At 37.7% G+C, this 26,198-nt stretch overlaps 4 protein-coding genes and 1 long non-coding RNA gene across 7 annotated transcripts; 3 read left to right on the top strand and 2 right to left on the bottom strand.

The window, feature by feature from the left end:
• LOC104790777 (serine/threonine-protein kinase GRIK1-like) lies at positions 1,911-5,028 on the top strand. The gene is made up of 12 exons (XM_010516563.2): positions 1,911-2,055; positions 2,270-2,473; positions 2,582-2,954; positions 3,039-3,113; positions 3,219-3,263; positions 3,438-3,512; positions 3,598-3,685; positions 3,780-3,895; positions 3,989-4,084; positions 4,167-4,349; positions 4,448-4,526; positions 4,653-5,028. Exons 3-12 carry the CDS (start codon positions 2,631-2,633, stop codon positions 4,775-4,777), a joined length of 1,206 nt encoding a protein of 401 aa, XP_010514865.1. The 5' UTR covers positions 1,911-2,055; positions 2,270-2,473; positions 2,582-2,630; the 3' UTR covers positions 4,778-5,028.
• Positions 11,623-12,493, bottom strand: LOC104790776 (early nodulin-20-like). Its single transcript, XM_010516561.1, has one exon. The coding sequence runs from the start codon at positions 12,394-12,396 to the stop codon at positions 11,869-11,871; it is 528 nt and encodes a 175-aa protein (XP_010514863.1). The 5' UTR covers positions 12,397-12,493; the 3' UTR covers positions 11,623-11,868.
• Positions 18,441-20,034, top strand: LOC104790775 (serpin-Z4-like). Its single transcript, XM_010516560.1, has 2 exons — positions 18,441-18,830; positions 19,261-20,034. The coding sequence occupies exons 1-2, from the start codon at positions 18,441-18,443 to the stop codon at positions 20,032-20,034; spliced, it is 1,164 nt and encodes a 387-aa protein (XP_010514862.1).
• LOC104790774 lies at positions 20,842-21,765 on the top strand. Its single transcript, XM_010516559.1, has one exon. It carries the CDS (start codon positions 20,996-20,998, stop codon positions 21,452-21,454), a length of 459 nt encoding a protein of 152 aa, XP_010514861.1. The 5' UTR covers positions 20,842-20,995; the 3' UTR covers positions 21,455-21,765.
• Positions 23,510-24,858, bottom strand: LOC104790772. Of its 3 annotated transcripts, none has more exons than XR_768817.2 (4): positions 24,505-24,858; positions 24,304-24,394; positions 24,106-24,207; positions 23,510-24,021 (listed from the first exon to the last, which is right to left on the bottom strand). It is a non-coding gene; the product is annotated as an uncharacterized LOC104790772 (long non-coding RNA). The 3 variants fall into 3 exon arrangements; XR_768816.2 differs by having other exon boundaries at positions 23,515-23,909; positions 24,505-24,853; XR_768815.2 differs by having other exon boundaries at positions 23,510-24,207; positions 24,505-24,851.

Genomic DNA, 26,198 nt, shown 5'->3' with positions numbered 1-26,198 from the left:
AATCAGGTTTCTTTCCTCCGCGTGAAAATCAGGGTTTCCATAACCGATCACTTTAGGTTTTTCAGAAGGGTGAGGTTTCAAACAGGTGACAGAGCTATGCTTGACTTCCAGTACGAGAAGATGGAAAAAATTTGTACTAACTGCTGTAGAATCATGCACCCTACCTCTAGATGTCCCTTTGAGCCTATCAATCCTGCTCATTACAACCAGGTCCGGCCCTGTACACATTTATATGATACATAGGTATCGGGCCTCAATTTTCTGAAGCCCATTCTGTAAGGATTTTTTGCTTTTTTCTTAATTATAAGGCCTCAATTTAAGAGTTAGTTTCTTTTAAAATGTCTCATTTTTAAAATTTATTTTCAGATGATGCCTCATTTTAAAAATTGCTTTGAGTTGAAGCCCAATTTAAAAAATTGCATTGGACTTACTGAGAAAAACAATTTAAAAAAATATATTATCACACCTCATTTTAAAAGTACAATTTTTTTGGTATTGGGCCTCCAATGTTGCTGGACCGGCACTGATTACAACAACCCAGATGATCAAGCTCATCAACGGAGGAATGATGGACTAGTGGATTCGGACTCTGCCCCTATCTCACAACAATCAAGTCCTGTCGCTCAAGTCCTTGTTTTGATTAACGAGAACCAGAATCCTCAACCCAAGAAAAGATCAGGTCCTTACTTTGCCTTAGCCTTTCCCCATTTTGAACTCTCGGGTAAAGATGAGTCTATACGATCAAATCTTAATGGTGGAAGATCTCCCAAGATGCAGTCTAAGTATGAAGTAGGAGAATGTTCAAAAAGAAGAATGGATGTTAATCCAAAAAAGGGAACTCCCAATGAAGAAGAGAGCAAGTTTGCCGGACCATGATCGACAAGCTAACCACCAACCACATTTCCCTCCTTGATCACTCTATTCAGTTATGTCACGTTACCTTTTTGATGCGAATAATCTTCTCTTCGGTTAGGCATGATGGCCTATGGTTTAAGGTTATTAGTTATGCAGTATGAAGCAAGATGACACTTAACAGTTTAGGCTCCTTTAGCCTTCTTATGGTTTCAAAATTCAAGTCATCTTAGCTCCTGTAATTTTTTGGTGAATCCTAAGTTAATATCTGGTTCTGATAGTTTTACTTCTTAGTAGTATGTTCAAGCTATGATGTACCTTGTAATCTTCCTGTTATATTCTATAATCGGTTTGCTACTGACGTGAGATTTCTTCTTGGGTTTAATAAAATTACTCCTTCGTGAAAAAGAAAAAAAAAAAAAAAAAGAGCACGTACTATTGTTTAAGTAACATATTCACTTTCATTGTTAATATACCCATATATGAATCTGAACACATTAAAGATGAATTAATTAGTTTTCTTCATCTGCCTTTGGTTTGTTACTTTGGTCAAATAAGAATGAAAGCTAGAGTTATATAAACTCTAGATTTATGATTTCTTTTAGTGTGTTAAGTATGAGCGATATCCATAAATCAATTTAAAAATATGGTAATTTATGTCACCACCAACGTTATCATATTTGTTTAAGATTTATGATCTTTTTCAATTTCACTCAATGTTAATTGTTTTGTTTTTAATTATCTCCAAAATTTGTTTTATTGCTCTTTATCCAACCTGATTCTGTTCACCAGTTTAAACATGATTTAGCTAGAAAAAATGTGTTTATGGTTACATTATCAGTTTATATATAGTTCACCAAATTAGAGCTATAGAAAAGAAAAAGATATAGGAAAAATAATGAAGGGACGACGAACTCACATTAGCTGGGTTATGTTTGTTTGATACTACTAGTCACCTTTTTTAACTGTCTTTCATTTTTTTACTCCATTAAAATAATAAGTTGTCAAAAACAATAAAATAAATAAAAAATAACAGAATAATAATAATACAAATCCCGTTGGGGTGGTGTCAAAGCCTCACGCACGATGCCCTCTGTGAGAGAGAGAGAGCCCTAGCTTCCGCGGCAAATCCCTTTTTCTCATTGCTTCTTCTTGTTCCCTTTTGGTTGATTTCAAATTCTAATTCCCAAATCAATTTGAATTGTAAGATTTCTATCTTTGAATAATGATTGGGTTTGTGATTTTTCTGGGTTTCTTAAAAGTCTCTTCTTTTAAGGATTTTTTTCATCGGTTCTCTTTTGTGTCATGTGAATTGGTCATATGGGTTTGGCAAAGTTTATCCCTTTCTCCTGAAAGTTTTGATCTTTTACCTCCAATTTGTGATTTTTAATGTTGTTTTGTTGACTTTTTTCTGCAGAAGCTTTGGAGTTCATATTGATATCTCTATCTAATAGTTATTAAAGATTTGGGGATATACTTACTCTGTTGGGGGGAAGAGTTGAGATCAATTGACATGTTGCGTTTCAGTTGTAGTGGTTTCGATATCTCAAGCTGTTGTATTCATCTTGCTGAATGGCATCCTTTGGAATAACGAAGCTTACTCGGGCTTTGAAGCCCCTTTGTAAGACTTTTTTTGATTTTGTATTGTTTTGAATTGATCTTTAGGTAAGTAAGTTTGCTAGGGCTCTTGAGTCAGGTTTTTGATAATGGCTTTAATGTTTCTTTGTAGGTAGCGTGAGTCAGCACTCAAGAGTTTTATAGGTTGTTGGAGTTAGATAATGTTTCGTGATAGTTTTTCATTTGTTGCCCAAGCGATGGGTTGTTTTGGTTGTTTTGGTTGCTCTGAGAGATCAAGACAATCACCAAATCCGTACGATGATGATGATGATGATGATGATGATGATGATGATGATGATGATGATAGAGGAAGTGGTGATGAAACCAGCAATGCGGGAGGAGGAGATGAAGAAGAAGAAGCAGAGGAAGTGGAGGAGCTGAGCCGTTCCAAAAGATCTGAAGAGATCTTGATATGTAAATTACAAAATGGATTAATCTGCAGGCAGTTTCCAGTTAAGGAAACTAACAAACTTGTACGCGGAGAGGTATGCGACTTCTTGTTCCCATGACTGAATGTGCTTTGTCGAATGGTGTTCTTATACCACTTTTTTTTCTTATTTGATTTCCAGGATGAAGATGGAAAGAAGACAATAAATGAGTTTGTTCGTGAGCGTAAAATTGGATCTGGTAGTTATGGGAAAGTGGTAAGTTGTGAAATCAAAGTTCAATGCTACTCTTTTAGTCACTCTTGAGCACCTATTAAACAAGGGTTATAGATTTCATAACATTGTTGTTTGTATATATAACAGGTTCTATATCGAAGCACTGTCGATGACAAGTATTATGCTATTAAGGTATTCTCTTGTTTTTATTTCCATGGCACCACTTGAAAGCTTATTTTGTTTTGCTGGTCTCATTTGAAACTTTATCAACCATAGAGCAGACTATATTAATATATCCTTAGTTGATCACATGCTGGGATTAAAACTTTCTGAACATAGTGGTGATTATAATTTTTGGATTTCCAGGCTTTTCACAAGTCACATTTATTAAGGTTACGGGTTGCACCTTCAGAAACTGCTATGGGGCATGTTCTTCGTGAGGTATCATTATACAATGCCGATAGTTTTGGAATAGGATTCATTTCAGAAAACTTACGTATATGTTTTTTTAATCTAATGGTTGTAGGTTATGATTATGAAAATCCTGGAGCATCCTAATATCGTTAATCTCATTGAGGTGATTGATGACCCTGAGTTTGATGAGTTTTACATGGGTATTTCTTTCTCTTTTCTTTGTATACTTCTACCTCAAGTCTCTCTCTTTGGTGAATGTTCTGTCATCTAATACTGCATTGTTTCTTTGTCTAGTTCTCGAATATGTTGATGGAAAATGGGCTTATGATGATTCTGGTGCTCTCGGAGAAAATACTGCTAGAAAGTACTTGCGGGATGTAGTTGCTGGCCTCATGTATCTTCATGCTCATGTATGTTCTGCACCGTCAACTACTTCTTATTCGACACTAAAGTTACTATGATTCACTCATTATGATTTTCTCTTTTTGGTTTGGATGAAATAGAATGTAATTCATGGGGACATTAAACCAGACAATTTGTTTGTTACTAGTACCGGGAGAGTGAAAATAGGAGATTTTAGTGTCAGCCAAGTATTCAAGGTACTGATACTCTCAATTTCAGTCTTGTTTCTTTAATGTGTAATTTGACCTGATCAAACATAAATGTATACATTTGATGCAGGATGATGATGATCAACTCCGTAGATCTCCCGGGACTCCTGTCTTTACTGCCCCAGAATGTTGTTTAGGTATAACATACAGTGGCAAATCTGCAGACACATGGGCAGTGGGAGTTACTTTGTATCGTATGATATTAGGACTATACCCGTTTCTTGGTGATACACTTCAGGATACTTATGACAAGGTTCTGCTTCTCACGCTCCACTGATTTGTATTTTCGTTTAGAGACATCTCCTAGAAACAAGATGTCTAATGGTTTTTTATTTTCTACTAATATTTCAGATTGTTCACAACCCGTTAATTATCCCGGATGAACTGAATCCTCAACTGAGGGACTTGATTGAAGGTCTCCTTTCCAAAGGTGAGTTCTTATCAGTTGTTTTGCAAAAGCATAATGAACCGTTGTGATCAAAATAAAGTTACCGTTTGTAGAATAAAGATATCACCTTTTGTCTACAATGTGGCTCACGATATACACTTGTGGCAGATCCAAACCAGAGGATGACGTTGAAAGCTGTTGCGGAGCATCCATGGGTTACTGGAGAAGACGGGGCTATTTCGGAATACTTTTGTTGGTGCAAACGCAAAGCTGGAGAAGAGGAAACAACCTAATGGTATTGAAAATGTAGCTGAAGGCTTGGACCAGTATACTTGAACATGGCAAAGGGAATCATATCTTTGTGTGTCAGCAGTTAGATGAGTTTGTGTTAAGTTGTAATGATTCTTTGTGGCATTTTACTTAGTACTGTCATCTTTTGAGGCTCTTGATCGTCTTATTTTTCTGTTGTAGAAGATGAGTCTTATTCATAAACGATATCGTTACAGAGGTATATATAGTTGAACAAAGAGAACATTCTAGACTAGAGAGTATAAAAAGAACATTCTATATACAGCATGATACGGAATATTGAGTAATGAAGAGCGTATCCCTTGCATATCAAGGTGTATCCTTAACATGCCCCCTCAAGATGGAGGGCCGGCAGACACTCCAATCTTGTGACGTAAGTGAATGAACGGTGTACGTGGAAGAGGCTTTGTCAAGGCATCGGCTAGCTGATCTTTGGTGTTAACGTGACAGACACGAAGCTGCCCTTGCTGAATCTGCCCTCTAACGAAATGATAATCTAAAGCAAGATGCTTCATGCGGGAGTGAAACACCGGGTTTGCACAGAGGAAGGTGGCACCGACGTTATCACAGTAAACTGTCGGTATAACTCGGATATGTACACCCAGCTCGGTTAAGAGATTGCAAATCCAACGAAGTTCTGCAGAGGTATTGGCAATAGCCCTGTATTCGGCTTCAGTGGAAGAGCGAGCAACCGTTTTCTGCTTCTTTGCGGACCAGGAGACAGGATGAGTACCCATGTAGACAATATAGGCGTTTGTTGAGACATAGTCATCCCTGTCGCCTGCCCAATCAGCATCGGAGTAGGCATGGAGAGTGAGGGTATTCTTGGCAGCAAAGAAAAGACCATGAGTTGTTGTTCCCGCTAGATAACGAAGTACCCGTTTTGCAGCTTGCCAGTGTTCTTGAGTCGGGCAGTGCATAAATTGAGACAAGCGTTTAACAACATAGCTAATATCGAGCCTTGTAAAGGAAATATATTGTAAACTTCCAACAAGACGACGATTGTCTATACCATCGGGAAGAGGAGAGCCAGATTTGAGAGTAAGCTTCGGAGCGGATGCCATTGGAGTTGCAACGGGCTTGGCATATAGCATATTGTAACGATGAAGTAAGTCGATGATATACTTGCGCTGACAAAGATGCAAACCTTTAGCAGTACGATGAGCTTCAATTCCCAGAAAGTAGTTAAGCTCCTCTGGATCCTTAACGGAGAATCGATCAGCAAGAGAGTGAAGAACTTGTTGAATGGAGGAAGTGTCATTACCAGTGATGAGAATATCGTCAACGTATACTAAGAGATAGACACATGTTTTGCCGTGTCGGAGAACGAACAGAGAGGTGTCGGCAAGAGAATTTTGAAACCCAACACTAAGAAGATACGACCGTAACTCGGTGTACCAGGCACGTGGAGCTTGCTTGAGTCCATAGATTGCTTTGCGGAGACGACAAACATAGGACGGATGATCACTATCAACGAAGCCTGGCGGTTGTTCCATGTAGACTTCCTCGTTGAGAGTCCCCTGTAAAAACGCGTTATTGACATCCAATTGAAGAATCGGCCATGAAGAGCTCACAACAACATCAAGAACCAAACGGAGCGTTGTTGCTTTTATCACGGGGCTGAAGGTCTCTGTGTAGTCACGACCATATTGTTGGTTGTATCCCTTGGCAACAAGCCGAGCTTTACACCTGCCAAGTGTCCCATTTGGTAAAAATTTGTTTTTATAAACCCACTTACAGCCGACTACATTATGATTTGGTGGTCATGGGACCAGATACATCGTCTGATTGTGGGCAAAGGCGTCAATCTCGCCGGACATAGCTTCCCGCCAGATCTTGTCTTTCATCGCCTGGTTCACGGTTAGAGGTTCGGTGGGATAGGGAGAGGATAATGCGGCGGAGAGGTTGAGTTTGGATTTGGGTTTGACAATGTTGTTTTTACGTCTGGTCTGCATAGGGTGGCTATTTTGAACCGGTGGTGGAGGGGCGATAACGGGATTAGGTTCAGGGGACGAAGATTCAGAGGTCGATGGAGAAGAAGGTGGCGATGAATGGGACGATGGAGATGGGCTACGAAGAGAGTTAGCAGGGGAGATGTTATTGGGCTCAAGGGGTGAATTTGGGTTATGATCTGGGCTTGGATTTCGTGATGGGTTGGGCCGGATGTTATCAGGTTCTGCAATGACACTAGGTGAGTTTGAGGAACTTACCGTGGCTGTGGAGGAGTTGAGCTCGACGGTCCAGGCGTAGACTCCGGCGACGAGACGAGTGGCGGCGGGTAGAAAGGAATGACGTCAACAGAAGGTGTGGCTGGAGAGGAGGAGGGGAGAGGTGATTCAGGAGAGGAGTCACGAGGTGATTTGAACGGGAACCGGGTTTCCTCAAATTTAACGTGACGGGAGACATAGACGCGACCAGTGCTAGGCTGAAGACACAGGTAGGCACTCTGGGTGAGAGAGTAACCCAAGAACACGCACGGAGTTGATCGGTGCTCAAGCTTGTGAGAGGTGTACGGTCGTAACCAAGGGAAGCAGAGGCAGCCAAACACTCTCAGCTTGGAATAGTTCGGCGATGAACCAAACAACCGCTGGAACGGAGACTCCATGGCGATGACCGGTGTTGGAAATCGATTAATGAGATAGACAGCAGCGGCAAAAGCATACAGCCAATAAGTGTTGGGAAGACCACCATGTGTGAGAAGCGAGAGGCCAGTTTCAACCACGTGNAACTTACCGTGGCTGTGGAGGAGTTGAGCTCGACGGTCCAGGCGTAGACTCCGGCGACGAGACGAGTGGCGGCGGGTAGAAAGGAATGACGTCAACAGAAGGTGTGGCTGGAGAGGAGGAGGGGAGAGGTGATTCAGGAGAGGAGTCACGAGGTGATTTGAACGGGAACCGGGTTTCCTCAAATTTAACGTGACGGGAGACATAGACGCGACCAGTGCTAGGCTGAAGACACAGGTAGGCACTCTGGGTGAGAGAGTAACCCAAGAACACGCACGGAGTTGATCGGTGCTCAAGCTTGTGAGAGGTGTACGGTCGTAACCAGGGGAAGCAGAGGCAGCCAAACACTCTCAGCTTGGAATAGTTCGGGGATGAACCAAACAACCGCTGGAACGGAGACTCCATGGCGATGACCGGTGTTGGAAGTCGATTAATGAGATAGACGGCAGCGGCAAAAGCATACGGCCAATAAGTGTTGGGAAGACCACCATGTGTGAGAAGCGAGAGGCCAGTTTCAACCACGTGACGGTGCTTTCTTTCGGAAATTCCATTGTGCTCCGGTGTGTGCGGTGGGGAGGTGAAATGAGAGATACCCGAGCTTGACAAAAACTGTTTGAGGGCCACAAACTCCCCACCATTGTCTGAATATAAGGTGCCAATCCTTGTACCAAACTTGTTTTCCACGAGGGCTTTGAAGGGGATGAATGTTTCACGAACTTGGGATTTGGTTTTAAGCGGATATAACCAGGTATAACGAGTGTAGTGATCGATTAGAATCAGATAGTATTTGTAGTTGTCTATTGACACAATAGGAGAGGTCCAGACATCAGAAAAAATATACTCAAGGGGTCGTGTGGATGTGATAGAAGTGTTTGAGAAAGGAAGCTTATGGCTTTTATTAATAGAGCAATCAGAACAAAACAAATTTTGAGAAGAAGTTGCAGAGTAAGGTAATGAGAATTTAGAGACTAGAGATTGAAGGATAGGTGAAGCAGGGTGGCCTAAGCGATGGTGCCAGTCCACTAAGGACGGTTTTGAGGATGTTGAAGCAAAGAAAGCGGAGAGAGTGGTTGGTGAAGCCGGCCACTCGTAAACATCGTCTCTAGTTTTGCCTTGGAGTAACAGGGTCCCCGAGCTCAGATCCTTCACCTGAAAGGAAGCAGGAAAGAATGCCACAGACACTTTATTATCATTGCATAGCCGATAAACAGAGATTAAATTTTTGTGGATATGAGGAACACAAAGAACTCGATTTAACAGGAGCTTTTGAGAGGGAGATAGAGAGGGTAGAGATATTGAACCAGTGTGAGAGATCTGGAGACCGGAACCTTCACCAATAAGAACAGAGTCATCACCGTGATATGGCTGGTGAGTCGCAAGGTGATGGAGATCACTAGTCATGTGATGAGACGCACCACTGTCCAAGAGCCACGGAGTGGTCGAGGATGGAGCAGTGAGAGCGAGATTAGCACGAGGCTGCCAGGGACGAGAGGGCGTGGGAAGAAGACCAGTGGACGACGCGACTTGATGAAGCTGAGGGCAGCGTTTGGCACTATGACCGAAGATACCACACAGCTGACACTTTCCTTGATAACCACCAGTAGACCGATTGTCCTGATGCGACGAGGAATATGTATTGGATGACTTATTATTCCATTGTTGATGGTTACGCTGAGCAGACTTGTGTGGATGAGTACGAGAGCGAGAAGTAGCGAGATTGGCAGTGAGAGGAACATGTGTAGGTGCGACAATAGCAGCGGTCAACAGCTGAGCTTCTTTGTTGAGAAGTTTTTCATGAACTTCGGTGAGTTTGGGAGAGACCTCACGACCTTCAACTTGATCAACAACAGATCGGTAGTCTTCAGGGAGACCACGGAGAACCGCCTCTATTTGCTCATCGAGATCAAACGGCTTGCCGAGGAGAGCCAATTTGTCAAAACGAGTAGTTAATCCTTGCATATACTCATCGATCGTTTTATCACCTTTGGAGAATTGTTGCAGTTGAAGACGTAACTGCTGAATGTGACCCTTGCTCGGTTTAGCAAAGATATCAGCAACGGTTCTCCACATCTCAGCAGCAGTTTTGGTGGTTGTAACAAGCGGTTGCACCGACGGAGAAAGAGTGCCGAGAAGGCCACTGTAGATCAATTTGTCCTGTCTTTTCCATTTTAGAAAATCAGGGTTCGGAATGGTGGCATCATTGGAGACAATTGTCGGAGCCGGAGAAGCAGTAGAACCATCAACATATCCGGCTAAGTCATACCCATCAAGCAGAGAGTGGATCTGTAGGCTCCAAGTGATGTAGTTAAGGGAGGTAAGCTTAATAACATTACTCATGTTGATGTTAAGAAAGCTTTGGGTGGAATCAATGACTTCAGCGGTGTTGGACATGGAGACAGGTGGGGGAGAAAACGCAAAACAGAGAGGGAGGGAGAAAGTGGAAACAGAGAGAGGGAAGGAGAAAAAGAAGGAAGAAAGCGACAGAGGAAAAAAAATGCAGAGATCTTTTTACTGCTCTGATACCATGTAGAAGATGAGTCTTATTCATAAACGATATCGTTACAGAGGTATATATAGTTGAACAGAGAGAACATTCTAGACTAGAGAGTATAAACAGAACATTCTATATACAGCATGATACGGAATATTGAGTAATGAAGAGCGTATCCCTTGCATATCAAGGTGTATCCTTAACATCTGTTTGCTCTCTTCAATTTTTTTTTCTTTTGTTATAAAGGAAGCATGTTTTGGGTCTACTTTGCTATATTTGAAATGTTATAATCTTTGTATAAACCAATGATGTTTATTTTCTTTTTTTTTGTGTGTGGGGTAAACTTTAAAAAAAATTGAGACATTTCACTCAAAACTTTTTCTTTCGTCAATGAAGCTTAAACATTCTGGTCAGCTGCCATCAGTGTCGGTGGTTATGTTACCAATGTTTGCAATATAAAAGGCATTGACCTAGGAAAGATTAAGCACGAAAGACTAGATTCAAATCGGGTGATTAAGCATGCTCGTCGAGACAATGATCACAATTGTATTACTCCTGCTCGTCGAGACAATGATCACAATTGTATTACTCCCTCTCTGTTAAAAAGGATGATGTTTTAGAAATTTTATCAAAATTAAAAAAATAATAAATCTCTCTATTAGAAAGGATGATGTTTTAGAATTTTTATCAAAATTAAAAAAATAATAAATGATGTATTATTTGTTTTCTACTCTTTTAATACTTATTTAATTGTGCTTTTTGTGACATTTGTCATTCAGTTACATGAATACATTGAATTATGTATTGTAAATATAAAAACATCAAATAGTTACTCCCTCTATCTGTAAAAAATTGATGTTTAGAAACTTTTACACATTTTAAGAAAAAAATGATTACTGAGTTTAAATATATTTTTTCCTTTGACTAAAGAGATATTATTTAATTTTAAACCAATAACAATTCAAAATTTTAAATATTTTCAATGATTACTTCTTGAAGTTTATAAAACATCAATATTTGTGGGACAAATAAATATTCTAAAACATCAATCTTTTACTAGACGTCTAGATGTAGTATTTGGTTTTGAAAATAAAAATGCATTAAATGCACTAAAAAATCATATTTTGTTATACAAAAAAATATTTTAAAACATCATATATTCTCGGAATAGTAAAAACTAAGGAATATCAAAAGGACTAGCGCTTACTTACAAATGAGTGAAACCCATTTTGGATTTAGTTACTCTTTTTTTTTTTTTTTTTTTGTTAACCGGATTTAGTTACTCTTCTTGTGAATGGGATAACCATAATGTCATGGGGGGGGGGGGGAAGAATCAACATGAACAAAGCTGGATCAATCAGTAAAGCAGCTACAATTACATAAATTTTTCGATCTTTATGTTCATTGTCTTAGCATGGAGGACGAAATAATTTTGCACAGCATCATCTGTTTTTTCTTAAACACCTAGTGCTAATTGCTAAATATCTCATAAAATATTTTTACTGAATTTTATGTAATTGTTTTTGTCAAATAATAAAGAAATATTTTTTTCAAATTTAGCAAAGCTCCAACAGATTTCAAAGTTTTTTCAAATTCAAAAATAATTTACTTCAAAAATACTTAATTGTTGTTATTTGTATATTAGAATGCATTATTAAACATAAGTTATCACATATGATTGGGAACCTAATCATCACCCGGAGATCATAAACTTCAAAGATTATACAAATAACACGAACGAAAAAAAAAAAAAGTATCAATAAATGTTTTCGAATTCAAATTTTAAAAGTTACCAGAAAAAGAAAAAAAATCAAAAATTTAATTCAGCCTTTCGTCGCCGGATCTCTCTCTCTCTCTCTCTCTACAGAATCTCATTGGCCGCGTAACCGTAACGAGATCTGCGAATATTCTCTTGCCGTTTCTTGTACACAAATCCGGCGACTCCAACCACACACACCGCCGTAATCACTCCGAAAGCTACCCCTACCTTCTTCCCTCCACTCATTCCTCCTCCTCCGGACGACGGTGATTTTTTCCCTTCGATTCCAGTCATATCGCTGTGGTTAATATCACTAGCTTCCTGCGACGGAGACGGAGACGGAGACGAAGACGACGAAGGTGAATCATTCGGTAATGGCGGAGAGATCGACGGGGAAGGAGAAGGAGAGTGTGTCGTTTCAGGTTCTGGAGGAGAAGAGTATCCAATTGGAGATTGCGCTGGAGAAGGAGGAGATCCGAGTTCCGGCGTAGGTGCGCGGTGATTCAAAGGCGAATCTGCTTTGTTTACGGCTAGATCCGGTGACGGAGCTGGTGAAGATTTAGTTAAAATCTCACCGGAGACGAGTACGAGCATTAGCATCATAGCAACAATGATGAACTCGAGCTTCATTTTCAATTTTTTTTTTTTTTATTTTCTCAGATCTTCTTCTCTGATGATGATGATGAGTAAGTAAAGAAGAAGAGATCTGGAGAAGTTAGTTTTGTGAGTGAGAGAGAGAATGAGAGAAATAATATTATTGTGATCGATAGATTTGCGGCTACGAAAAGTGTACGACTAACAAGATTCTGACACGTAGGATACGTATGGGTGTAGAGAAAGGAAGAGCGAAACAGCGGATCAGATCATGGTAGTTTCTAATTTAATTATTTAAAAAATTCGCGTAAATTTTGAACGGTAGCGATAGCTGATGCGTGAAATGGGCACGTGGGGTTCACGTGAAGAGCTGACCCCTCACGTTATCTTATTCACCGGCACTGAGCATGTATTTTGCAAGAGAAGTAATTAAGCAACAAAAAAAAATTGTAAGAAAAATCACGAAAAAAAAAACTTTGTTTGGACGTTAAAGCTAACCAGAGCTAAGGAAGAAACTAAACAAAATTGCCTGTTCGTGATGCCAAAGATAGTGATGAAACTGTTGTATTGGGAATCAAATATAGCTAAGATGTATAATCTACGTACTGTGTGTTATCTCTTTGTTAGTTCATTTTGCTTCAGTTCTCTCATTAATATCAAGAAACGTCCCTCGTAACCAAGCATACAACCAAAGGGTTCAAATACATTCACTTACTTGGAACGGAAGCTAACATTGTATTCTATATGAAACGGGTCGGGTTTAGGTGTGGAAAAAGATCTGAAATTTCGTGGTCAGTATGCTGCTCTCTACTCCACATATAGCACTTAACTGTCATGAAGAGCAGAGGAATCTAAGAGCTAAAACCTGAGGATATTCGAGTAACATGATTTATATCAGGTATTACAAAATAGCTAATTCTGGCAAGGAAGACTATATATGGTTCATATATGATATATAGGCAGCCCATATAATTGGGCACGATGCATCTTCTCTGACATTCTGATCAGCTTTGTTAAAAGAAAATTACAAAGCAGCTCATCCTGACAAGGAAGACTATGGGCAAACTTTGCCAGAGCCAAATGTGAAAATTTGGTTCCAATATTAGCTTATGTAACTATTTTTGTCAATATTTTACGACAATCAATCTCGAGTCAGACTGGTTTTAGACAAAGTCTCTCGCCCACGTGCATGCTGAGACCGCCGAGTTCCACACTCGTCATTTTGTCAATTATTGAATGAGTTACAAATTCTCTTAAAGAAACTCTCGTAGATAAACTCTCATGAAAACAGTTACATCATGTGTTTCAGTGTTTGTGCCTACGTAATTTTCAAAGATTGCCTGTGTAATTTGATGGATTACACAGATCTGCGTAGATGATTAAGGATTTTAGAAAATGAACCAAAACAATATTAGTTGACTTTTGTGAATACAATGCGAGAGATTGTAGCTCAGGATGGGCGTCTTTTAAAGTCCACAGAGGACACTAAAGTGGAGGCGGAGACTTTCTTTCAATCTTTTCTGCAATCTATTCCTGCTGACTATGAGGGGATGTAAGTGGATTGTCTTGCGGATCTGTTGACATTTCGTTGTTCAGAGGAAGATAGTCGCTGGCTCACATGGGTGGTCACGGGGGAGGAGATCATAAAGATATTGTTTGCAATGCCAAGTGATAAGTCGCCGGGTCCGGATGGCTATACAGCTGAATTCTATAAAGCAGCTTGGGATACTTTTGGTTCGGAGTTTGTTGTTGCGGTCCAGTCTTTTTTTGCTAAAGGCTTTCTACCAAAGGGACTTAACTCCACGATACTAGCAATAATACCGAAGAAAAAGGATGCCAAGGAGATGCGAGATTATAGACCGATCTCCTGTTGTAATGTTATTTACAAAGTTATCTCGAAGGTGATTGCTAATAGACTCAAGCGTATCTTGCCTAAATTTATTGCTGGGAACCAATCAGCGTTTGTGGCGGATAGATTGCTCATTGAAAACGTTCTTCTTGCAACAGAGCTGGTAAAGGACTATCACAAAGATAATATCCCTACTAGGTGTGCGATGAAAGTGGATATCTCGAAAGCATTTGACTCAGTCCAGTGGTCTTTCCTGTTTAATGTTTTAAGTGCTCTGCAATTCCTTCCTGTTTTTATCCATTGGATCTCGCTATGCGTCACTACAGCTTCTTTCTCGGTTCAGGTGAATATAGAACTCGCAGGTTATTTTCGCAGAGCTCGGGGACTGCGTCAAGGCTGCTCGCTCTCACCCTACCTGTTTGTCATTTGTATGGATGTTCTATCTAAGATGTTAGACAAAGCTGCTGGTCTACAGGACATCGGGTACCACCCGCGTTGTAAGAACCTCCATTTAACAGACCTTTGCTTTGCAGACGACCTCATGATATTATCGGATGGAAAGCTCAGATCAGTTGATGGTATAGTCCAGGTGTTGAATCTCTTTGCTAAGCGGTCCGGCCTAATGATTATTATGGAGAAAAAGACTTTGTATCTTGGTGGGGTTTCATCGGACAACAGGGAAATCTTGGGCAATCGGTATAGTTTTGGCTTGGGACAGCTCCCTGTTCGATATCTTGGACTCCCATTGCTCTCTCGAAGACTCACTCCAGCGGATATTACCCCTTTATTTGACCAAGATAGAAACAGAGTAAAAACGTGGACGGTACGCACCCTCTCTTTTGCAGGTCGTCTTGATCTCATACGTTCGGTGCTGTGGAGCACAGCAAGTTTCTGGATGAGTGCATTTAGGCTTCCTCGGGAAAGTCTTCGAGAGCTAAATAGTATATGTTCTGCTTTCTTATGGTGAGGTCCGGATCTGAATACAAAAAAGGCAAAGTTATCCTGGTCTGATGTGTGTAAACCCAGGTGTGAAGGGGGTTTAGGTTTGAGATCTTTGGAAGAGACAAATGATGTTAGTTGTTTAATGTTGATATGGCGGTTGGTCTCTGGTGGGACGTCGTTATGGTTCCAATGGTCTCGAATGAATTTATTTAAGGAAGGCTGTTTCTGGTCGGTAAAACCTGCATCACTCTCGGTGATGTGAGCCAAAATAGGGGTGAGTCGATAGCTGGTCTAAAGGACCTCTCTAACTAACTCGGATAGGATGGAGATGAATGATGGATCGAAGTTCGCCACACAAAGTTGCGGAATGACTTTGTGACAAGAACACAAATCAATATCTAAGTGAATCACACACAAAGATAAATATTCAACTTGTTTTCTAAAGGAATCACACATAATAGAAAAGACAAGTAAAACAAAAGCCTAAGCTTCAAAGTGAGAAAACTCTCCCTTTTATTTTTTAAAAAATATTCTATCTTTACAATGAAGGGTAACATGAGCTTATATAGGCTCAATTTACAAATCAATAACATAAATACAAAATAAGTCAAATTAATTGCATAAATAAATCAAGAATAAATTTGAGAGATTTTATCAATCATCATTGATGGAGATTAGTTCTTTGTATCAAGACACTTTCTTGATGTAGCCATGAATTGATTGTCTTCTAGAAACTTCTTTATAATTTGATCTTGATTTTCCTTGAACCAATTCTTGATAAGTTGATATATCTAGGATTGCATCACTCTCTCCTTCTTGAAAAGGTTTTGTCCCCAAAACTAAAACCAAAGTTTGCATTTTTGTTTTTTTTATATTGAAAAATAGAATGAAGACAAAGCAAAGTTTTTTTTTTCAAAGAAAACTGAAATTCAAAAAAATCAAAACAAAGTTATTTTGTAATTTTTTTTATTCGAATTAAATAAAATAAAATATTTTTTTCAAATAAAACCGAAATTCAGCAAATAAAAAGAATTTTTTTTTGTACTATTTTTTTTAAACGATTTAAATAAAACAAAAATGATTTTTTTTTCAAATAAAGCTAAAATGAAACAATAAGAGATATGAGCTTTTAGCTCTAATACCAAAATGATGTGAGCCAAAATAGGGGTGAGTCGATAGCTGGTCTAAAGGATCTCTCTAACTAACTCATATATGATGGAGATGAATGATGGATCGAAGTTCGTCACACAAAGTTGCAGAATGACTTTGTGATAAGAACACAAATCAATATCTAAGTGAATCACACACAAAGATAAATATTCAACTTGTTTTCTAAAGGAATCACACACAATAGAAAAGACAAGTAAAACAAAAGCCTAAGCTTCAAAGTGAGAAAACTCTCCCTTTTATTTTTCCAAAAATATTCTATCTTTACAATGAATCCAAAAATATTCTATCTTTACAATGAAGGGTAACATGAGCTTATATAGGCTCAATTTACAAATCAATAACATAAATACAAAATAAGTCAAATTAATTGCATAAATAAATCAAGAATAAATTTGAGAGATTTTATCAATCATCATTGATGGAGATTAGTTCTTTGTATCAAGACACTTTCTTGATGTAGCCATGAATTGATTGTCTTCTAGAAACTTCATTATAATTTGATCTTGATTTTCCTTGAACCAATTCTTGATGAGTTGATATATCTAGGATTGCATCACTCGGGCTCCTGGATGTGGAAATGTTTGTTGAAGTATAGAGACTTGGCGAAAACTTTTGTTAAGGTGGAGGTAAAAAATGGGCCTCTCACTTCGTTCTGGTATGATAACTGGTCGGCTCAAGGGTATCTGTTAGACAAATCTGGACCAAGAGGCATGATTGATTTGGGGATAAAAGAACATATGACTCTCCATGATGCATGGCATAGTAGAAGGTGACGGGTTCACCGTATGGGGATGTACAATGACATCGAAGATGCTCTGTATCAAGCGTATCAGACTAGAATCCTTTCTCAGTCAGATCGTGTCTTATGGCGAGGTAAATGTGATGCTTATAAAGCTACGTTTTCTACTAGGGACACCTGGAACTATATACGAACCACTTCAAACCTCGTTGCTTGGCATAAGGGTGTTTGGTTTGCTCATGCAACACCAAAATATTCTTTTTGCACTTGGCTTGCAGCACACAACCGTCTATCGACAGGGGATCGGATGATCACTTGGGGTAATGGTTGTAATGGGGGCTGTGTGTTTTGCTCTATTCAGGTGGAGACGAGAGACCACTTGTTTTTCTCTTGTCCATATTTTGCTGCAGTTTGGTCAGGTATCGCCCAACCTCTATATAAGACTCGCTTCAACACCTCTTGGCTGCCGCTACTTGATTTTATCTCAGGAACTCCGGCTTATCGGGTGTATGACTTTTTAATCCGATACACGTTCCAATTTACTGTATACTCTGTTTGGCGGGAAAAAAACGCCCAGCGACACGGGGAGGCTCCGACTTCTGAGCAAACTCTTATTGGTTGGCTCGACAAGCAAATTAGAGCTCAGCTGCTAGTTGTTGAAAGAATGGGCAATCGACGATATGGTGGGGGTCTTCAGTCATGGCTGGCCACAAGATACTAATGCGATAGTTTATACTATGATAAGACTGGTTTATTTGTCTCTAATCAAATATTCTTTCAAATGAAGCAGATGTAAAACAATATTTTTCTTTTGAATATAATTTAATATTTATTATAAAAAAAAAAAATAATAATAATAATAATAATATTGGTTGACTTTTCTATGCACGAGACATCGGTAAACCATTACTTTGTCTATCGAGTGGTATGGTAACCTCCATCTCATCAATGGGAGATTTGTCAAACGGTCTTATATATATTTGAAGTATTCAAATCAAGATTAGTTCAATTGGTTCGATCATTATCATCAAATACTAATACATTAGCACTAGTTGATTTATTTCGTGAAACAAGTTACTGCAAACATTAGCACTAGTTGATTTTATTTTAAAATATTTCTCGTCTTTTTGATTTGAAAGAACCATTTTTAGAGTTAGAATATACTAACACAACTTTTAGTTTTCAATTTGTGACTTGAATAGTTTTCGACTTAGTATTAAGTTAATATGTAGACATTTTCATAAGATATTTTAAATAAGAATTACTCTATAATCGTGCTAAGGTGATGAGTCGTTGACTGTTCAAAGTTTCTAGTTATTTTCTTTGAAACAAGATACTATTCATCACCTCTGCCTATATAGTACCATTCGTCTCTCTCAAATGGAGTTGGGAACATCAATGGAGAATCAAAACGACGTCGCGATATTACTAGCAAAGCATGTCATCGCCACTGTTGGCAACGGCTCCAACCTTGTCTTCTCACCAATGTCAATCAACATTTTGCTCTGCCTTATTGCCGCTGGTTCCAACTGTGTCACCAAACAACAAATCCTATCATTCCTCATGTCACCTTCACTGGATCACCTCGACACAGTCTTGGACAAGACCGTATATGTTGCCTTCGCTGATGGAATGAATAGAAGTGACTTGCACTTATCTATGGCTTATGGTGTCTGGATCGACAAATCTTTCTCCTTCAAACCTTCCTTTAAAGAGCTTTTGGAGACCTCCTATAAGGCTACTTGTAGTCAAGTTGACTTCGCAACCAAGGTAACTTCTCTATGTTTTTTTGTAATTCTTTTTAAACTTTTTTGCCTCAAATTCTTGGGTAATATCAATGTTTCATGAGTTTCCAACTTGAAATTAATTAGCAATTTGTTAGAATTTTGCTATGAGTAATGTTGTCACTTTGTTGTAGGAAATTAATTACTACAATACCCGTCAATTAGTGTTTGTTAACAAATTAGGTGCAATGTGTATTAACTTATCTTCTGTCTCTAATGTAGTAATGTTTATCAGATACTTGTAGTAGTTTTTTTGTTATTGCAAATGAGTCATTTGAAATGAGGTAGTTATATAACCAAAAATTTCCTAATGACGTACGACATAGAACAACATATTTTGTATTGGTACCATCGTATTTTTTGTTACACTGGATTTTTGGAATGTTTGGTTAATTTATTGTTCACTTATGTTGAAGCCTGCTGAAGTGATTAATGAAGTGAATACATGGGCTGAACTCGACACTAATGGACTCATCAAGCAGATGCTTTCACACGATTCTATCAAAAGTATCCGTGAAAGTACGCTAATACTTGCAAATGCAGTGTACTTCAAAGGAGCTTGGAGCAAAAGATTTGATGCAAAGTTAACAAAAAGTAACGATTTCCATCTCCTTGATGGCACCACTGTGAAAGTCCCCTTCATGACCAATTACAAGAAGCAATACCTAGAATACTATGATGGTTTCAAAGTTTTGCGTCTTCCTTATATAGAGGATCAACGTCAATTCGCCATGTACATTTATCTTCCTAATGATAAAGATGGATTACCTACTCTGCTTGAGGAAATAGGCTCCAAACCGGGATTTCTTGATAACCATATTCCACGCCAACGTTTATTAGTTGAAGATTTCAGAATTCCAAAGTTTAAATTCTCTTTCGAGTTTAACGCTTCGGATGTTTTGAAGGAAATGGCGCTGACTTTACCATTTACACATGGTAGTATAACTGAGATGGTTGATTCTTCTTCCATTGCTGATAATATGCACGTCTCAAAAATTATCCACAAAGCTTTCATTGAGGTGGATGAAGAGGGAACTGAAGCTGCAGCCGTTTCTGTTGCTTCCATGACAAAAGACATGTTGTTGATGGGAAATTTTGTAGCTGGCCATCCATTTCTTTTCACAGTGAGAGAAGAGAAGAGTGGAGTGATTTTGTTCATGGGTCAAGTTCTTGATCCTTCAAAACACTAATCGAACTGGTTTATTGTATTTTGTGTGTATAATTCACTGAATTTGGTTTGTAAAACAGCAACTGTATTTATACATCAATCAGATTAAAGTACGTAACGAGTATCCAAAAATTCAAACACACCCACACATGCCTAGCCAACTACGAATTATCTTCATTAATCATTCTGATAGGGGTACACCAGGTACGATATATCTGATTTGGGTTTTAATTATTAACTAAATGGGTTGGGTTCTACATTTTGGGTACGTTAAATGAAATTAGGATCTTAACTACCCAATAATATTTTGCGACTACATGTTTAGTGAAAATGAAAAGTAAAGATGTTACTAATGTGAAGTACGGTACCTGTAAAAGAACCGCAGAGAATTGCTTTTTAATCCCCCCTATATGTTTAGGAAGAGAATTGCTTTTTAATCTCCCCTATACAACAGCTTTTTACATTAGAAAACTACATTATATACATGTCTTACATAGTAATGTATAGTTTCATGTTTTGAATGATATCCTTCTTTTGTTATAAATTTCATACATTTTAGACTCACGTTATCAAAGGTGGCCAGTACTAGCATATATGAGAAAGTAAGAACTGAATGCCGAAGTTTAAGAAACAAATCTTAAACCAAAAAAAAAATCATCTCAAACTATATTAACCTAGAATATTCTCCATATTCTTTAAGAATCTAAAAAAATGATAATTAAAAACGATAATTTAGGTACAAGATAATTTTACTATACCTTTTAAGTTTTAACGAACAAAAAAATGATCTTTACTTTACAAAAAGGTTTTTGAGAATATGCCACAAAATTAAACCATTATACATTGCCGCATGTAAAAGTCTTTTTATCCATTTTTTCCATAAGCTCAAAGGCATTTATAAAAAGCAAAAGAGAGAGAGACTCCACAAAGACTTCTCTCATAACCAAAAAAAACAAAAAGTTCTTCTTCTTCAATCTTCATCAATGGCGACGCGTAAGAGCTATTACCAAAGGCCGAGTCATCGCTTCCTTCAAACAGATCGGTCTTCTTACAACGATTCAGAGTTCGAGTTCGAGGAGTCTGATCTCTACTCCACCCGCTCCGATTCACCTGATTTTCGTCATAAACTCTTCGCATCATCGAACCGTAGATCGTCTCCGTCTCCGGCTACCGTGAAAACCACTACTTCGTCGCTTCCGATGAACGTACCGGATTGGTCTAAGATTCTAGGGAAAGAGAATCATAGTCACCATGTCAGGAGAAAAAGCATCGAAAACGACGAAGACGGCGGAGGAGGAGAGTTATTGCCGCCGCATGAGTATTTGGCGAAGACGAGAATGGCTTCGTTCTCGGTGCATGAAGGTGTTGGGAGGACTTTGAAAGGGAGAGATATGAGTAGGGTTAGAAATGCAATTTTGGAAAAGACTGGGTTTTTGGATTAATTTCTCAAAAGTATAAGGTTCTCTTTTTTTTTTTTTCTTTGGAGAATTTTGATAATTTTACTTTTGTTAAACTTTTTTTTTACTAAATAACTTGATGAGAAGAAGAAGGCATAGAATATTTCTAGATTATGCCTTCTTTTATTTTATTATAATTTTCGGAATATTTTAAAGTTTTCAATGTTGAGTATTTTTGAGATTATGAGATTTTTATTTTCCAAGCAAAGAAGTTTTGTAATCATAATTGTACTAGAAATTTCCGAATCGGGAAAACTCGTACGAGATAAAGTTGAGGGTACTTGACGAACATAAAATTTTTGTTGGGGTAAAAATCGAAAATATAATAGGAAATAGGGGAAAAGAGAATTATTATTGGTGGGGTTTATGGGTTTGATGTGGGTGGGGTTGGTGAGAAAAGTAGAGGTTACAAATTACATGAAAGTGACCCATTTTATTTATTTATATTTTTTGCACACAAAGAATTATTCTGTGATAATTGAAAATGACAAGATGTAAAAACTAAAGCCCTCTAGACACTTACCTGAGGTCTCTCCATAACGTGATCAGTGAGTGCCCTCATATAGGGGAGATTAAAAAGCAAATCTCTTCCTAAACATCGGAAAAAACAACATCGGAAAAAACAACTCTCCCATCCCATCTCCGATCACTGCAAGAAAACAATAAAATTGGTTGTATAGTCTGCTCCGAACATGGCTAGGTTTTGAATGGTTGTATAGTTTGCTCTCTAGACCGGACTAAAATTAGTCCACACTTAATTTACCATTCATAATTGCGTATCAGTTTACATCGTTGCATACTAAAAATCTCTATACTATTATGCATCTAAGCATACAACTCCATAGCATTATAAATTCACGATTATTCTGCATTTTTTATTCCACTTATCAAAAGCTCCATACCAATATATGGATATGCATTTTTCATTCCACTTTTCAAAAGCTCCATACCAAAATATTGATATGCATAGTCCGGTCTACACCATACCATACAACCATTCAAGCAAACTGATATATAACCTCATTTAATTGTAAAATCTAAATCAAACCAATATTTAATTTTCCTTAAATAAAAGTATACAAATTTTGTTTCCTTTATTTTTTTTTGTTTTTTTAATTTAATTTTGATTTTTTAAAAAAAGTAAAATAATAAATAGAATATTCTGAGTGATTGAGAGAGAAGGAGGTGAATACAAAGGTTCACCCTTAGCGGTGGTGAACCTAAGTATTTATCATTTGAAAATCGAATATCAGATTAATGGACCATAATTTGGACTTTTTTTGTTTTTGGGACACAAATACAAGAGCAATCCAATAAGCAACCCTCAGTGGATATGCTCTAACCATTATGAAAGTCTTGTATGCACTGTGTTTGGTTCCTCTTCATCATTTTTCTCAACATCGCCAGACTTTTTTATTCATCGACGTAGGATTTGTCTCCTCGTTTTTTCTGATTGATATAATTAAATAGATGATGAAGGTGACATAGCTGTGAAGGAAAAAACTATAGAAACCAAAATAGACAAAGTCAATAAGCTAATGAATAAAAAAACTGATGAACGTCCATTATTGTGTGTAAAAAAAGTAAATCTTAGAAAAGCAAAATCTGAATTTGTGTTGTCTTGTGTTTCATCTTTCTGTCGGATATAAATCCTAATATACTATCAATCATCGAAACTGATTTTTCTGAGGAAAGGAATAGTAGAAGTGTTGTGGGCTTAGATTTGAGATGAGAGTGGAGGATGTAGTCAAGACGAACTGATTAAAATGATGGAAAGTAAAACGGCTTTAACTTCAGAAATTTATAAGAAGTATGAAAACCCTAATATTATTTGGTATCTTGAGAAGTCGAGAACTAAAGAATTTGTTTTTTAGTGTTGATGACATGGCAACTGGAGAAGCATTGTTAAAAAAGCTGATGTTAACACATGGAGAAGATTTGTTCTAGATTTGCGACAAAAAAGTTAATAACTATTTGGTCGTAGCAAATTTTTCCATCGTCTAAGTGTTGCAAAATGCTACAAATTAGAGACAACATAATTTGTGGGCAAATGCTACTATTTGCTACGATTTACTGTATATGTTTGATACACAAAGCAACTGAATGCTACCTAACTATTAGCTTCATATAGCCACGAATTTGCCAGGTAAATGTCCGTGGATTAGTAGCCACATTAACTAATATGTGGCCTCGTCATATAGTTTTAATAATAAAAAAATTTGGAGATTATAGATTAAATTAAAATATCAAAACAATTTGTTTAAAAAATGCTTTAACGGAAAAAGGTTTTTGCTCCCCGCCGCTCTCCTCCGCCGTCGCTCTCCTCCGCCGTCGCTCTCCTCCGCCGCCGCTCTCCTCCGCCACCTCTCTGCCACCTCTCCGCTGCTCTCTTTGTTTCGCTGAATAGATTCTTCTCTATATGCATTCCCTTCTTTGGATCCTAAAAAATAAAAGAAAATCCAATTGTTTTTTTGTTGATTTGAGAAGTAAAAACGAGACATAATAGTTCTCTCCTTTAGCTTAGCACACTGTGAAGTAAGCTAGATACATTCCTGGACAAAACATAATAAGAAACTCAACACCAAATGGAGGATAATTAGAAACAAAAGCATCTAATGTTGAGTATAATCAAAAACCTCAGATTTTAACTTAAGCAAGTGCTGAGTCGTTGAAATTTCTTGCAGAGACTCTCACATTTTTCCTTTATTCTCCTTCAATTGCTCATTGCATTGATGCAACTGAGAAGCCAAAAACAAAAATAAAAAACCCAAAATTTACACATAATCTTCTTAAGAATACCAATCAACAAAGAATAAGAATTCACAAATCATGACCTTATCGGAGACTTCAGCATTCTCTGTTTTCTGCTCATATCAGACAATTTCGCTTGTTCATACTCGGGCAGTACTCAACCATTGCTGCAAACTAGGGTTTCCCCAACAAAATCGATTTAGCAACGAAATAAATCTAAGAAAAATAAAAAAAGAATACAAAGAGAGCTTTATCAATTGAGTGTTGTTCCGTAGTATACTAACCAGAGTTCGTGAAAGACGTCTTTATCGATTGCCAAAGTGTCTTCGTCCGCAATGTCTGAAACTCGAGAGGAGAAGAGGAGACAACGACTCCGACACGGTGTGGAGCAAAACCAACAGTGGAAGCGAAGGAACAAGATCTGAGAGGCGAATCTCCGGCGAGCTCATAACACGACACGAACATACCTAGTAGACAGCGGTGACTACAGCAAGACGGAAACCCAGATCTAGCGACGTCACTGGAAAACGACTCTTTGGTGGTTGTGAGAGAGAGAAGCGGCTAGGGCGAACTCAGTTTTTAGAAGAAGTAAAAGAAAGAAAATGGTTTCTCTCACGAACATATTAACTGTCTCTTTTTGTTATAAGTGTGTCTTTTTATCTTCATAAATTATTTTTTCCAAATTAATTTTAGGGAGGTTTACTCAACTAGCGTAGAAAAGATCAGAAATGACTAGAATGTCATTTTTTTATAGAATATTTAATGACATATAAACCCTTTAGGAAGTGAGTTAATAAAAAAAAATTACGAGTGTGCCATTACAAAGTTTTACCACCTCATTGTTTTTATGACAACTGTTCAAAGTTTTTGGGGGAAAAACTCCTGCTCATTTAATCGATTGAGAAATATCAGTGATGACAGACAAAATAAAAGCAAGGAGAGTTATTGTTATCGGTAGAGATATTAGATAGATATATTGTAATGATGATAGAATTATGATTTTTTGATAGAGATATTACTACAATGGTGACAGATTTAATAGGTTTATGTCGAATAGCAGTTTTGTTTGACAGATTTATATAGTCATTATGGTAGACATATACACTGAGATAGATTTATATGACAGATATAGTTTTACGAGATGGTAGATCTTTTCATACTGTTAGATATAATAAAAAGCGATAGATTTATGAGTTAATGTAGTGGTAGACATATTTTTTACTGAAATAACAAAAGTTAGGTAGAGTTATACATGTAGGCGTGATAGAGTTAATGTGTTTGACAGATTTATATATATATAGACCTGATAAATTTATACTATTGATGTTTTAGGTCAAAACAAAGCATTTTACTAAATATGCTGCGTTTTTACTTAATATTAGGCTTATATATGATTTTAATTGATAATAAGATTGTCAAATAAGGTAGTGCAATGGTTATATATAGGTCGTTTAAAAGTGTTTCAAATCTACGGTTCAAACCTTAGCAGTTGGCAAAAAAAAAATTTTTGTAAAACTTAATTGAAAATGGTAAATTCATAATTTGCTCAGGTCACCTACTTCCCAAAAACCCTAGCGGCCGCTACACATTTCCTGCATTTTGTTCTTCAGATTTTTTTGTTTCTTTTTTTTCCCGTCACTTTCTCTCATTCTTGTCCAAAAAGCTTAAATACACTTTTCATTATGAGTTTTTTGCCAAAATTTTACTAATATGATCTTTTTCCGATTTTTAAGCGATTTTGACTAACTCACGATGGCTAACCTCCGCCTCCTCGTTGCGTTAACGGCCGCCGTCGCCAAATTAGTTGCTAAACTCCGAATCATAAGAATACCACCTGATGTTGCAAAGAATCCAGTGATGGTTTGTTGCAACGAATCATGTTTTTATTCATGTGTTATCCAAGACAGTTTTTATTATGCAAACTGGGACATGTGAACAATTAAAATGATTGGAAAATCTCCCAAAACCAATTCAAAAC

Source organism: Camelina sativa, chromosome 6 (assembly GCF_000633955.1).
Source record: "Camelina sativa cultivar DH55 chromosome 6, Cs, whole genome shotgun sequence".
Lineage (NCBI taxonomy): Eukaryota > Viridiplantae > Streptophyta > Magnoliopsida > Brassicales > Brassicaceae > Camelina > Camelina sativa.
Note: the sequence above shows the minus strand (reverse complement) of the source record. Positions and strands in the feature narration are given on the sequence as shown.

Excerpts from the sequence above, each read along its gene's own strand:
- LOC104790777 (XM_010516563.2), top strand. The coding sequence starts at position 2,631 with ATGTTTCGTGATAGTTTTTCATTTGTTGCCCAAGCGATGGGTTGTTTT. Across the intron at positions 3,114-3,218 it reads CTGGTAGTTATGGGAAAGTG|GTTCTATATCGAAGCACTGT; the intron begins GTAAGTTGTGAA and ends TATATATAACAG. Across the intron at positions 3,513-3,597 it reads TGGGGCATGTTCTTCGTGAG|GTTATGATTATGAAAATCCT; the intron begins GTATCATTATAC and ends TAATGGTTGTAG.
- LOC104790776 (XM_010516561.1), bottom strand. The coding sequence starts at position 12,396 with ATGAAGCTCGAGTTCATCATTGTTGCTATGATGCTAATGCTCGTACTC.
- LOC104790775 (XM_010516560.1), top strand. The coding sequence starts at position 18,441 with ATGGAGTTGGGAACATCAATGGAGAATCAAAACGACGTCGCGATATTA. Across the intron at positions 18,831-19,260 it reads AAGTTGACTTCGCAACCAAG|CCTGCTGAAGTGATTAATGA; the intron begins GTAACTTCTCTA and ends CTTATGTTGAAG.
- LOC104790774 (XM_010516559.1), top strand. The coding sequence starts at position 20,996 with ATGGCGACGCGTAAGAGCTATTACCAAAGGCCGAGTCATCGCTTCCTT.